General features: G+C 38.8%; 1 protein-coding gene across 1 annotated transcript in view; it reads left to right on the top strand.

Moving 5' to 3' along the window:
• Positions 1–12,863, top strand: part of CFAP47 (cilia and flagella associated protein 47) — a 606,917-nt gene that overhangs the window by 440,027 nt on the left and 154,027 nt on the right. Inside the window, exon 50 of the mRNA XM_056131098.1 lies at positions 4,005–4,169. Coding sequence (XP_055987073.1) covers positions 4,005–4,169 — 165 coding nt within the window. The remainder of the gene's footprint in view (positions 1–4,004; positions 4,170–12,863) is intronic.

Here is a 12,863-nt window from a genome sequence, read left to right as displayed (position 1 = left end):
TTCCAACAAAAATACTGAACTCCCTGAACAAGCATGATGACCTCTTAGTACATGTATTGCAAATCATAATGCACAAAAGGAGAGAGAGAGAGAGAGAGAGAGATAAAAGTGCCTGCAATAGAGGAATGGAGGGGTTGAGGGTGGGAGTGAGTGGTGGGAGCAAACTGGGGACATTGATGGTGAGAAATGTACAGTGGTGAAGGGATGGGTTTTGGAACATTGTATGACTGAAACTCAATCATAAATAGCTTTGTGATGTTCTATCTCATGGTGATTCAATAAACAAAACAAAACAAAAACGCAAGCTGCAAAATAGGCCTGTTATTTCTTCATAGTTTTCATCAATTTCTATCTTTTGAGGTACTTAATTTTTTTACTCTGATTTATAATATATCTTATATAAAGTATACTATTATAATGGTGAAGGGATTTTGAGTATTTTTACAATTTTTCATATAAAAGAATAAGTAAAACATAGGGACAAAACACATCTTGGGAGGCCTAGGAAAGCAAACAAAAACAATACAAATAAAAATGCGTTAATATGTGAAGGAATGAGTTAGAGGAAGAAAAGTTATGTCCAATAGATGCATGGATGATAGGGGGAACATTCAGAATGTGTGCTTATAATTCTTTAGAGATCTGTAGTATTTGAAATAGTGCTTAGATTTTATTATTCATTGCACATTTGTCATATTCATTTGTTTAAATGATGGCTTTATATAACTGAATTGTTTTCTTAATTTCCATTTCAAATTGTTTATAATTAGCATATAGAAAGTAATTTTTGTGTTGATTTGTACAACGCATATTTGCTAACTACATTTATTAGGTCTAATAGATTGGCGGTAGGTTTATTTTGTTGTTTAATTTTTGGTTGGAATTGTTGAGGGCTTTTTTTACATATAAGAACCAGTCATCTGTGAACAGAGATAATTTTGCTTCTTTGTTTCTAATTTGAATGCTCTTGGTTCTTTTTTATTGCATAATTATTCTGGCTAGAATTTCCAATTCTACATTGAGTAGAATTGGCAAAATCAGCCTTTCTTGTCTTGGCCCTGATCTTAGAGTAAACATTTTCAGTCTTTTACCATCCATTAAATGTGATGCTAGAGGTGGTTTTCAAATATGACCATTAGCAACTTTAGGAAGTTCTTTTCTATTCCAGTTTATTGCCTGTTTTGATCATAAAATTCTTTAGAATTTTGTGAAATACTTTTTATTCCTCAATTGAGATGATTATGTCTTTAGTTCTTTTTTATTAATGTGATAAATTTATATTGATTGAATTCTTTATATTGAATGAACCAGCCTCCATTAATTCATTCCACTTGATCTCTAAAATGCATTCCACTTGATCATGGATATAATCTTTTTAATATGTTTTCAAACTTACTTTTCTAGTAATTCACTGATAATTTTTGCATTGATGTTTATATGGGATATTTCATTTTAGTTTTCTTTCCCATACAGTCTTTGTCTGATTTTTATTTCAGAGCAAAACTAGCTTCCTTGAATGAACAATTTTCCATCATCTTTAATATTTTCTGAGTGTTTGAGAAATAATGGTGTTAATTCTTTTTAAAATATTTGGTAGAATTTGGCAGTGGTTAAGTCACATAGTTCTAACATTTTCTTTGTAGGAGGGATTTTGGTCATTGACTCAATCCCCTTACTAGTTTTATATATATTTAAATATATTCACAAGGTTTAGTAACTTGTGTGTTTCTAGGAAATGGTCTGGTTCATCCAACTTGAGGAGAATTCTGTTGTCTTCTGTTGTGTGTTTGTTTTATGGTGTTGTGTTCGTCACATCTTCTATTTCTTTACCAATATGTTTGTTCTATCCATTCACTGAAATGTAGTATTTAAGCCTCCAGCAGTTATAGAATTTTCTATTTCACTTTTAATTCTGTCACCTTTAGAACATTTGGGGGCCCATTTTTAGGTATGTATGTGTCCATAATTTTATACATTCTTGCAAAATTGAATCATATTAATATGTAATACTTAAAGCATGACACGCATGTTTGGTTTTAACATACTTCCTTGTATTCTCTTATGTACATTCTCTGTCCCTCTCGGAGAGCCTGGCAAGCTACCAAGAGTATCTTGCCTGCATGGCAGAGTCTGGCAAGTTCCCCGTGGTGTATTTCATATGACAAAAACATAACAAAATGGATCTCATTCCCCTGACCCTGAAAGAGCCTCCAATATGGCACCATTGGGAAGGACAAATAAGGAGAGGCTGCTAAAATCTCAGGGCTGGGATGAATGGAGACATTACCGGTGCCCGCTTGAGCAAATCAATGAACACGGGATGACAGTGACAGTGATACAGTGATATTAATATGTACTATCCTTGCTTGTCTCTAGTGAGAAATGTTTTGTTAATAAATGAAGAGCACCCAATAATACAAAAATTATTAAAACTCAAGAACAAGAAAACAAATAACCCAAATTCATAAGTTGTTCATAAGTTGGCGAGGGAGCTGGGTTTGTAACTGAAGTGGGAGAAAATACACCTAGGAGGCAAAAGGCCCGAGTTCATACCCCACCCCAGGCATGAATGGGTCTCATCCTGATGGCTGCCAAGCACCGCTCGTCACTGTTAGCCACCATTCCTGCCCACTTCAGAGCGAGGCAAGGTTGATGTGTTTGTTCCCAGGGAGGCTCTAAAACCTTGGGCCAACTGTAGATTGTGCCTCAGTTGCAGCCACTCTCAACCATGGTCTTAGAATTAAGACCATGCACTCAGGAATTACCCCTAGCAGTGCTAAGGGATGCTGGGAACTGAACCCAGTAAAGCTGCGTGCAAGGCAAATGTCCTACCCGCTATGCTATTACTCCAGCTTCATCAATTTATTTTTTGCTGAGTCATTTTTGGAGATTTATCCATTCATTTTATTCATATTTATGTACTTAGTACAATATAACATCTATGCTTCTGTGCACATAGACATGGACATATGCATCAGCCATGCACAATACCTTTGAGATGGAGACAAAGGCTTTTGGAAGTTAGGTGTTACAGCTGTGTGATTAAAGAAGAGAAAAACTGTGGGGCACCACTCCCCATACTTCCAGAATCCCCAACACCCCACACACTATCTACATATGCCGCCCTGTCGACTCTTTGGCCCAGATCATAAATGTGGAAATGTCGGTACTGCTAGGCTCCTGAAGCAACAAAAATCTTAATAATTTCATAGGCGTGGACTTATCCACCCTGCAATCAAATGTAACAATGTTCAAGTAAATTTATTTTCTAGATCTATTTATCCCTTTGTTATCTAATCAGTTTTAATCCTAGAATTGTATCAACATTTGCTGCTTTTTTGACATTAAATAGAAATAAAATAAAAACACATGCCAGACCAGATCCTGGACATAGAGTGGAAAAAAAAGAATTTGTGGGGCAATAGTGTAATAAGTTCCCTATGTAGAATGGAATAGTTGAATGCATTTTATAGAACCACGAAGTAGTCTTACACAGGAATGTCTCGATCATTCTAACAGGATGAAAGTCAGAGATTCCAGACACCAGTTTGGAAGGGTTTACAGATGGAGCAGAGGATATGAAGTTTTTCCAGGAAATGTCAGTTTTCTTATTGAAGTAGAAACAAGTTTGTTACTTAGAAATGAGGGGTGAAAGATTTTGGATATTTGAGGAGACAGGAAAATAATTAAACCACTCATAATCATGAATAATCAGAATACGAATATGAGCAGTTGATATTGAAATACTAAAGACCAATTTCTTAAATATTCCATATGTTTATTGACTTCTGTTCAGTTGTACAATTATTGTTTAAGTGGAAACTTTGGAAATATTTCCCTAAAATTTCCATTAATTTTATTCTTTGTCACCATCAGATTTACTTCTCATACTAACACCTAGAATTTATGTTTGATATTTGATATTTTGTAGTTTCAACCTAGTGATGAAAATCAGCTTTCATTTTGGAAAACTAATCCCTGGTTAATCTGACATCTTGTTGTAGGTATGATTACATTTACTGTTCTAAGCAAACAGGAGATTGATCTTCAGGAACAATTACAACAAAAACAACGTAAAGACTCAGTTGTTCCCCGGGAGCATCGTAGAGGCTCGGTTTATAGGCGGCGCGTATCACTGATACCCACAGTGTTTAATAAACCACCGACAGGTAAATGTATTATGTGCAGTATTTTCATAATTAGTTCTCATAATCACTCACTATTATCTTTGAAACAATATACATTTTACAGAATGGAAATATAAACAAATATGTCATACATCTAGCTACTGAGAGTATACCACCCACACGGCAGAGCCTGGCAAGCTCCCCGTGGCATATTCAATATGCCAAAAACAGTAACAACAAGCCTCACAATGGAGACGTTACTGGTGCCTGCTCGGGCAAATCAACGAACAACGGGTTGACAGTGCTAAAGTGCTATGTCATCCATATATTTAAGAATGAGGTTAAATGCCCAGTACCACCATTGCCCCTAGCATCACCAGAATGGCCCTAAATTTATTTATTTTTTATTTTATTATTATTTTTTTAATTTTTAGGTACAGTTGTATACTTACAAATTTTTGTGCCTGGGTTTCAGTTATACAATGATTGAGTACCCATCCCTCCACCAGTGCCCATTTCCCACCACCACGGATCCCAGTAACCACCCCACCCCCCCATCCCCCCATCCCACCCTGCCTCTGTGGCAGGGCACTTCCTTTTGTTCTCTCTCTCCTTTTGGGTGCCGTGGTTTGCAAAATAGGCATTTAGTGGCAATCATGTTCGGTCTATAGTCTGCTTTCAGCATGCATCTCCCATCCTGGGCGGATCTTCCCAACACCCTTTATTTGGTGCTCCCTTCTCTGTCTGAGCTGCCTTTACCCCTAGAGTGCGTGGCTGACCTCCAAGCTATAGAGTAAACCTCCCTGTATTTATCTTGGCTATTCTTGGATGTTAGTCTCCTATTTTGTTACTTTATGTTCCCCAGATGAATGCAGTCTTTCTATGTCTGTTTCTCTCTTTCTGACTCATTTCGCTTAGCATGATACTTTCCATGTAGTACCACTTGTATGTAAATTTCATGACTTAATCCTTTCTAACAGCTACATAGTACTCCATTGTGTAGATGTACCAAAGTTTCTTTAACCAGTCATCTGTTCTCGGCCACTCAGATTTTTTCCTTATTCTAGCTATTGTAAACAGTGCTGCAATGAACAAACAAGTGCAGATGTCGCTTGGACTATACTTTTTTGCCTCTCCGGGGTATATTCCCAGGCATGGTATTGCTGGGATGGCCCAAATTTAAACCAAACAAAATGAAACAGAAAAAATTGAATCTGTAGGGCTAATGAGTGGAGCAGAAAATTAAGACAAGTGCTACAGTTTTGAGTCCAAATTTCTCAGAGCAAGCCAAGAAGCCTACAAGCCCCAATTGAGTTTTCCTTTTCTGTTTAGACTAAGAATTGATGCTTACTTCAGGTAATCTGTTTTTCGCTGTTAAGACCTTCAACTGATGAGAAGAGAAGATAACCCCCATTTTTTCTTTTTTTAGTTTTGATCATTTATTTTTAAAAAATGGGTTACCGTGAGATACACAGTTGAAAGTTGTTCATGATTAGGTTTCAGTCACGCATTGTCCCAACACCTATCTATCCCTTCACCAGTGTACATTTCTCACGACCAATGTCCCGGGTTTTCCTCCCACCACCCCCTCATCCTGCGTCTGATAAAAATGACAGACATCTCTCTCTCTCTCTCTCTCTCTCTCTCTGTTTCTCTCTGTCTCTCTCCTCTCTCTTCCCTTTTGGGCATTCTGGTTTCCATATAGGTACTGAAATACAACCCACATTTTGGAAAATAATCTTTATTCTTAGTGTAATGATTTACATATGTAGCACTGTAGCACTGTCCTCCCGTTGTTCATCGAGAGGGCTCGAGAGGGCACCAGTAATGTCTCACAACAAATTGTGAGACTTGCTGTAACTGTTTCTGGCATATCAAATACGTCACGGGGAGTATCCCAGGCTTTGCCATATGGGCGAGATACTCTCCGTAGCTTGTGGGGCTCTCCGAGAGAGGCGGAGGAATCGAACTCAGGTCAACTGCGTGCAAGGTAAATGCCTTACCCGCTGTGCTATAGCTCCAGCCCATTTATATATGTATTGGATTTATATGTATATAATATGATTTATATATTTATCTGGTTTGTATATTATGATTTATATTTATACATATGGTTTCTATTTATTTGATTTGTATACTTCAGATATATTTATACTGAATATATATATGTAAGTTTTTAGCCACTTTAATAAAATTCCTTCACAGAAACTCCTAGACATGTTTAATCCAACAACTGATTACTGAAGTCCAGCCAAGTTGATATTTCAAAGAGTGATATTTAGGCAATATTCAAAATGGTTTGTAAAAGATAGGGGTAGTTGGGACCAGGTCGGCCATTACAATAATGAGCTGGGTTTGTAGGGAAGAGAATGGTGTATTTTATTTCACAGAATAATATAGAATTAGGACATCATATAGTTTTAAGGTATAAAGCCTTAAAAATGAACACTTCGGTTTTTATAATTATACTGCATTTTGTTTGCTTCTCAAAGTCTAGTTTGCATCCATTCCCTACCCATGGCCCCATTTACCCAAATTTCCAATTCTCTATTCCTGCTTTTTGGTAATCACTAGTTTGTTCTTTTAGTCTAAGATTTTTCTAAATTTATTTATTTTGAATACCCATCCCTCCACCAGTGCCCATTTCCCACCACCACGGATCCCAGTATCCCTCCCATCCCCCACCTCCAACCCACCCTGTCTCTGTGGTAGGGTGGTCCCTTTTATTCTCTCTCTCCTATTGGGTGTTGTGGTGTGTATAATAGTTAAGCCTGATTTTCAGGGAGAAACGTTGGATGATTTACTTTCCAAAGTCCTGGATCCCGCATACTGAAGATATGCTGGTAGAGGCTTCTGGTCACCAGGGTTCCATCTGGAGGAGGCGGGATGCGGCACCTACCCCATCTGGGACTTCCTGGTGATCTCGGCTCTTTTTGGGACCTGGTGCATTCTCCGGGAGCTGTGGAACGCCCCCCCCCCCCCCGCAGCCTTTCTTCTCTGAGGCTGTGTGCTGTAAAGATGGCGCTGGGGGCGGGTTGTGGGCATGACTTCTGGAATCAGAGGTTACCTGGGAGCCGGGAAGGTCCTGGCAGTTTGGAGGAAAAGTCCTGGTTCCTGCATACTCAAGCTATGCTTGTAGAGGCTTCTGGTCACTGGGGTTCCATCTGGAGGAGGCGGGAAGCGGCACCTACCCCATCTGGAACTTTCTGGTGATCTCGGCTCTTTTTGGGACCTGGTGCACTCTCTGGGAGCTGCGGACCCCCTCCCCCCACCCGCGGCCTTTCTTCTCTGCAGCTGTGTGCTGTAAAGATGGCACTGGGGGTCGGGTTGTGGGCATGACTTCCGGAATCAGAGGTTACCTGGGAGCCGGGAAGGTCCCGGCAGTTTGAAGGAAAAGTCCTGGTTCCCGCATACTCGAGCTATGCTTGTAGAGACTTCTGGTCACCGAGGTTCCACCTGGAGGAGTCGTAGTCTAAGATTTTGAGATGCCTTATATGATGATGGTAGCACTGTAACATTGTAGCACTGTCCTCTCCTTGTTCATCTATTTGCTCGAGCAGGCCCAGTAACATCTCCATTTTGAGACTTGTTGTTTCTGTGTTTGGCATATCGAATACATCACGGGTACCTTGCAGGCTTTGCTGTGAAGGCGAGATACTCTTGGTAGCTTACTGGGCTCTCCGAGAGGTGAGGAGGAATCGAACCTGTTTCGGCCGGGCTGACTGCACACAAGGCAGACACCCTACCCCTGTGCTATCGCTCCAGCCCTATGATGATGGTGGGAAGAAAAAAAAATACCACCAGCATGGAAAATGTTTTAGATGACTCTTCTTTTTTAAAATTATTATTAGTTTTTTTTTTAATTTTTATTAATGAAACACCAGGAGGTACAGTTGTAGACTTTTGTGCTTGGGTTTCAGTTATAGAATGATCGAGTACCCATCCCTAAACCAGTGCCCATAATCCACCACCAATGATCCCATTATCTCTCCCATCCCCTCATCCCCTTATCCCACACTGCCTCAGTGGCAGGGCATTCCCTTTTATTCCTTCTCTCCTTTTGGGTGCTGAGGTTTGCAAAGGAGTCATTGAGTGGCAATCATGTTTGGTCTATAGTCTACTTTCAGCATGCATCTCCCATCCTGGGAGGATCCTCCCAACACCCTTACCGTGGCGTTCCCGTCTCTATCTGAGCTACCTTTTCCCCTAGCATATGCGGCTGGCCTTCAAGCCATGGAGTGAAACCCCTAGTGCTTAAATTGACTATTCTTGAATGTTAGTCTCCTATTTTGTTACTTTATATTCCCCAGATAAATGCAGTCTTTCTATGTCTATCCCTCTCTTTCTGACTCATTTCACTTAGCATGATACTTTCCATGTAGAACCACATGTATGTAAATTCCATGACTTCATCTTTTCTAACAGCTGCATAGTACTCCATTGTGTAGATGTAACAATGTTTCTTTAACCAGTCATCTGTTAATGGGCACTCAGTTTTTTTTCCCAGATTTCGGCTATTGTGAACAGTGCAGGAATGAACATAGAAGTGCAGATGTCATTTTGACAATATTTTTTGCCTCTCCGGAATATATTTACCAGGAGTGGTATTGCTGGGACAGATTGGAGCTCAATTTCTAATTTTTTTGAGAATTATCCATACTGTTTTTAAAAAGGGCTGAATCAGTCGGCGTTCCCACCAGCAGTGAAGGAGGGTCCTTTTCTCACCATATCCATACAAACACCTGTTGCTTTGTTCTTTTGGATTTGTGCCAGTCTCTGTGGTGTGAGATGACATCTCATTGTTCTTTTGATCAGCATCTCCCCGATGATTAGTGATGTAGAGTCTTTTCTCACGTACCTTTTAGTCATTCGAATTTCTTCTTTGAGAAAGTTTCTTTTCATTTCATCACCCCATTTTTTGATGGGGTTGAATGTTTTCTTCTTGTGGAATTCAACAAGTGCTTTGTATATCCTTGATATCAACCCCTTATCAGATGGGCATCGGGTGAATATCCTTTCCCATTCTGTAGATTACCTTTCTTTTCTGGTGACTGTATCTTTTGAGGTACAGAAGCTTCTTAATTTAAGATAATCCCATTTTTCTATCTCTGTCTCCACTTGGTAGGTCAGTGGAGTGATGTCTTTGAAGATACCATTAGCCTCAATATCGTGGAGGTCTTTGCCGACTTTGTCTTCAATGTACCTTACGGATTTTGGCCTGATGTTGAGATATTTAATCCATTTTGATCTGACTTTCATGCATAGTTTAGGTCTAGATTTTAACCCATTTTTTGCATGTGGTTGTCCAATTATGCCAGCACCATTTGTTTAAGAGGCTTTCCTTTCTCCACTTCACATTTCTTGCTCCCTTGTCAAAGATTAGATGTTCATACATTTGGAGTTGTGTGTACGGATATTCCATGCTGTTTTAATTATTACTGTTTTGTAGTAGAGTTTGAGGCTTGGTAAGGTAATGCCTCCCCCGCATCTTCTTCCCAAGAATTACTTTAGCTATCCATGGGCGTTTGTTGTTCCATATGAATTTCAGGAGTGCTTGATCTTTCTTTGAAGAATTTCTAGGGTATCCTTATAGGGATTCCATTGAATCTGTATAACGCTTTGTGGAGTATTGCCATTTTGCAATGTTAATTCTTCCTATTGATGAGCAGGGGATATGTTTCCATTTCTTGTGTCCTCTTTTATTTCATGTAGTAGCGTTTTGAAGTTTTCATTGTAGAGGTTATTTGCCTCTTTAGTTAAGCTGATTTCGAGGTATTTGATGTTCTGGGACAAGATTGTGAACGGGATAGTTTTTTTCATGTCACTTCCCTCTGTCTCATTATTTGCGTATAGGAAGGCCATGGATTTTTTGCCATTAATTTTATAGCCTGCTAATTTACTGTACAAGTCTATTGTTTCTAGGAGTGTCTTGGTTGAGGATTTAGGATTCTCGAGATATAGTATCATATCATCTGCGAACAGTGAGAGCTTGATTTCTTCCTTTCCTATCTGGATGCTTTAAATGTTTTTTTTCTTGCCTAATCGCTATCGCAAGTACTTCCAGTACTATATTGAACAGAATTGGTGATAGTGGACCTCCTTTTCTTGTCCCTGATCTTAGAGGGAAGGTCCTTAGTTTTTCCCCATTGAGGATAATGCTTGCCATAGGTTTGTCGTAGATGGCTTTGATGATCTTGAGGAAAGTTCCTTCTAAACCCATTTTGGTGAGAGTTTTCATCATAAAAGGGTGCTGGATCTTGTCAAAAGCTTTCTCTGCATCTATTGATATGATCATATGGTTTTATCTTTACTTTTGTTGATATGATGGATTATGTTCACTGATTTCCAAATGTCAAGCCATCCTTGCATCCCTGGAATGAATCTCACTTGGTCGTGGTGTATGATCTTTTTTGATGAGTTGTTAGATTCTATTTGCTAATATTTTGTTGAGTATATTCACATCCGTGTTCATCAGGGATAATGGCCTATAGTTTTCTTTGTTGTTGGTGTCTTTGTTTCCTGTTGGTATTAGGCAGATATGTGCCTCATAGAAGCTGTTTGGGAGAGTTCCTGTTTTTTCTATTTCTTGGAAAAGCTTGAGGAGAACTGTCAACAGGTCTTTTTTAAATGTTTGGAAGAATTCACTATTGAATCCATCTGGGCCTGAACTTTTTGTTTTTTGGGACGACTTTTCATTACAATTTCAATTTCCTTGAGATGAATGGGTCTTTTTAAGTATCCCAAGTCTTCTTGGTTCAATCTTGGAAGATTATAGGAATCCAGGAATTTATCCCTTTGTCTAAGTTCTCTTGTTTCATGGCACAAAGACTCTCAAAGTAGTCTCTGATCTTCTTTTGAATTTCATTGGTTTCTGTTGTGTTGTCCCCTTTTTCATTTCTGATTCAGTTTATTAGGATTCTCTCTCGCTCTTTTTTTGTGAGTCTTGCTAGTGGTTTATCAATCTTGTTTATTTTCTCAAAGAACCAACTCTTGATTTCATTGACCTTTTGGATTGTTTTTTGGGTTTCCATGTTGTTAATTTCTGTTCTAAGTTTTATTATTTCTTTCCTTAAGCCAACATTGGGTTCCTTTTGTTGATCTTTTTCTAAGCTGTGAGGTTAGGTTATCTATGTAGGCCCTTTCTTCTTTCCTTAGGAATGCTTACAACGTTATAAATTTTCTTCTTAACACAACTTTAGCTGTGTCCCATACGTTCTGGTAGCTCCGTGTCTTCATTCTCATTTGTTTCCAGGTATCTTTTAATTTTGTCTTTGACCTCCTTCCTGATCCACTCATTGTTCAACATTAAATTGTTTAATTTCCAGGATGTTTGATTTTTTTTCTCGGTGTCTTTGTGTGATTCGCTTCTACCTTCAGCTCATCATGGTCTGAAAAGATTGTTTATACTACTTCTATCTTCCTGATTCTATTGAGGTATGTTCTGTGGCCTAGAATGTGGTCTATTTTGGAAAGTGTTCCATGTGAACTGTAGAAGAATGTGTATTCTTTCTTATGGGAGGTGTAAAGCCCTGTATATGTATTAGCCATTTCTCTTCTATTTCTTCCTTCAAAACCAATGCTTCCTTGCTGAGTTTTGTTCTTGTTGATCTATCCAGAAGTTATAAGGCAATGTTGAAGTCTCCAACTACTGTGGTGTTGCTAACAATGTCTTCCTTAAAACCTGTTAGCAATTATTTTAAGTATTTAGCTCATCCCTCATTAGGTGCATATACATTTAAGAGTGTAATTTCTTCCTGTTTTACGTTTCCATTGATAAATATAAAATGGCCTTCACTGTCCCTTCTAATCTTTTTGAACCTGAAATTTATGTTGTCGGATACTCATATGGTCACCCCAGCTTTTTTTGAGGGAGCTGTTTCCTTGTAGGATTGTTTTCCATCTTTAACTTCAAGACTGTGTTTGCTCTGACTGTTCAGATGAGTTTCTTGTAGATGGCAGATTCAGATGAGTATCTTGTAGATGGCAGAATGTTGGTTTCAGTTTCTGGATCCATTTTGCCACTCTGTGTCTCTTGATTGGTGCATTTAGACCATTGATATTGAGAGAGATTATTGACATGGGGTTTTGTGCCATCTTTCTGTAGTGATTGGTTCTGTTTATAAGTGTTTTTTATACTTATCTTACAAGAGCCCCTTTAGTCCTTCTTTTAAATTTTATTTTGAGTCTTTGAAGTTCCTGGACTGTTGTTTATCTATAAAATGATGTATTGTTCCATCGAGTTTGAGTGACAGTTTAGCGGGATAAAGTATTCTTGGTGAGGCGTTCATTTCATTGAGTTTTTTTTTTTTTTTCACTATATCCTACCATTGTCTTTGGGCTTGGAGGGTTTCCTCAGATAGGTGCTCCTTTGTATGTGATTTCCTTCTTTGACCTTGCTGCTTGCAATATCGTGTCTCTATCCACTGAATTCATCATTCTGACTATGATATGCCTTGGAGTGTTTTCATTAGGGTCTCTTTTAGCTGGCACCCTTCTGATTCCTTGGATCTGGATGTCTGCATTCTTTAACTCTGGGAAGTTTTCAGCAATGATATCTTTAACTGTGGCTTTTCCATTGGGGTTGCCTCCCTGTCCTTCTGGTACTCCAATGATTCTAATGTTGTTCCTCTTGGAATCATCCCCCAGGTCTCTGATTCTCCGTAGAGCTATTTTGAGGTCTTTTCCCGTTGTTTTTTGTTCCCTATGCGATTTCTGTTGCTCATCTTCAAGCTCACT

Source organism: Sorex fumeus, unplaced genomic scaffold, assembly GCF_029834395.1.
Source record: "Sorex fumeus unplaced genomic scaffold, SorFum_2.1 ptg000086l, whole genome shotgun sequence".
Classification (NCBI taxonomy): Eukaryota; Metazoa; Chordata; class Mammalia; order Eulipotyphla; family Soricidae; genus Sorex; species Sorex fumeus.
Note: the sequence above shows the minus strand (reverse complement) of the source record. Positions and strands in the feature narration are given on the sequence as shown.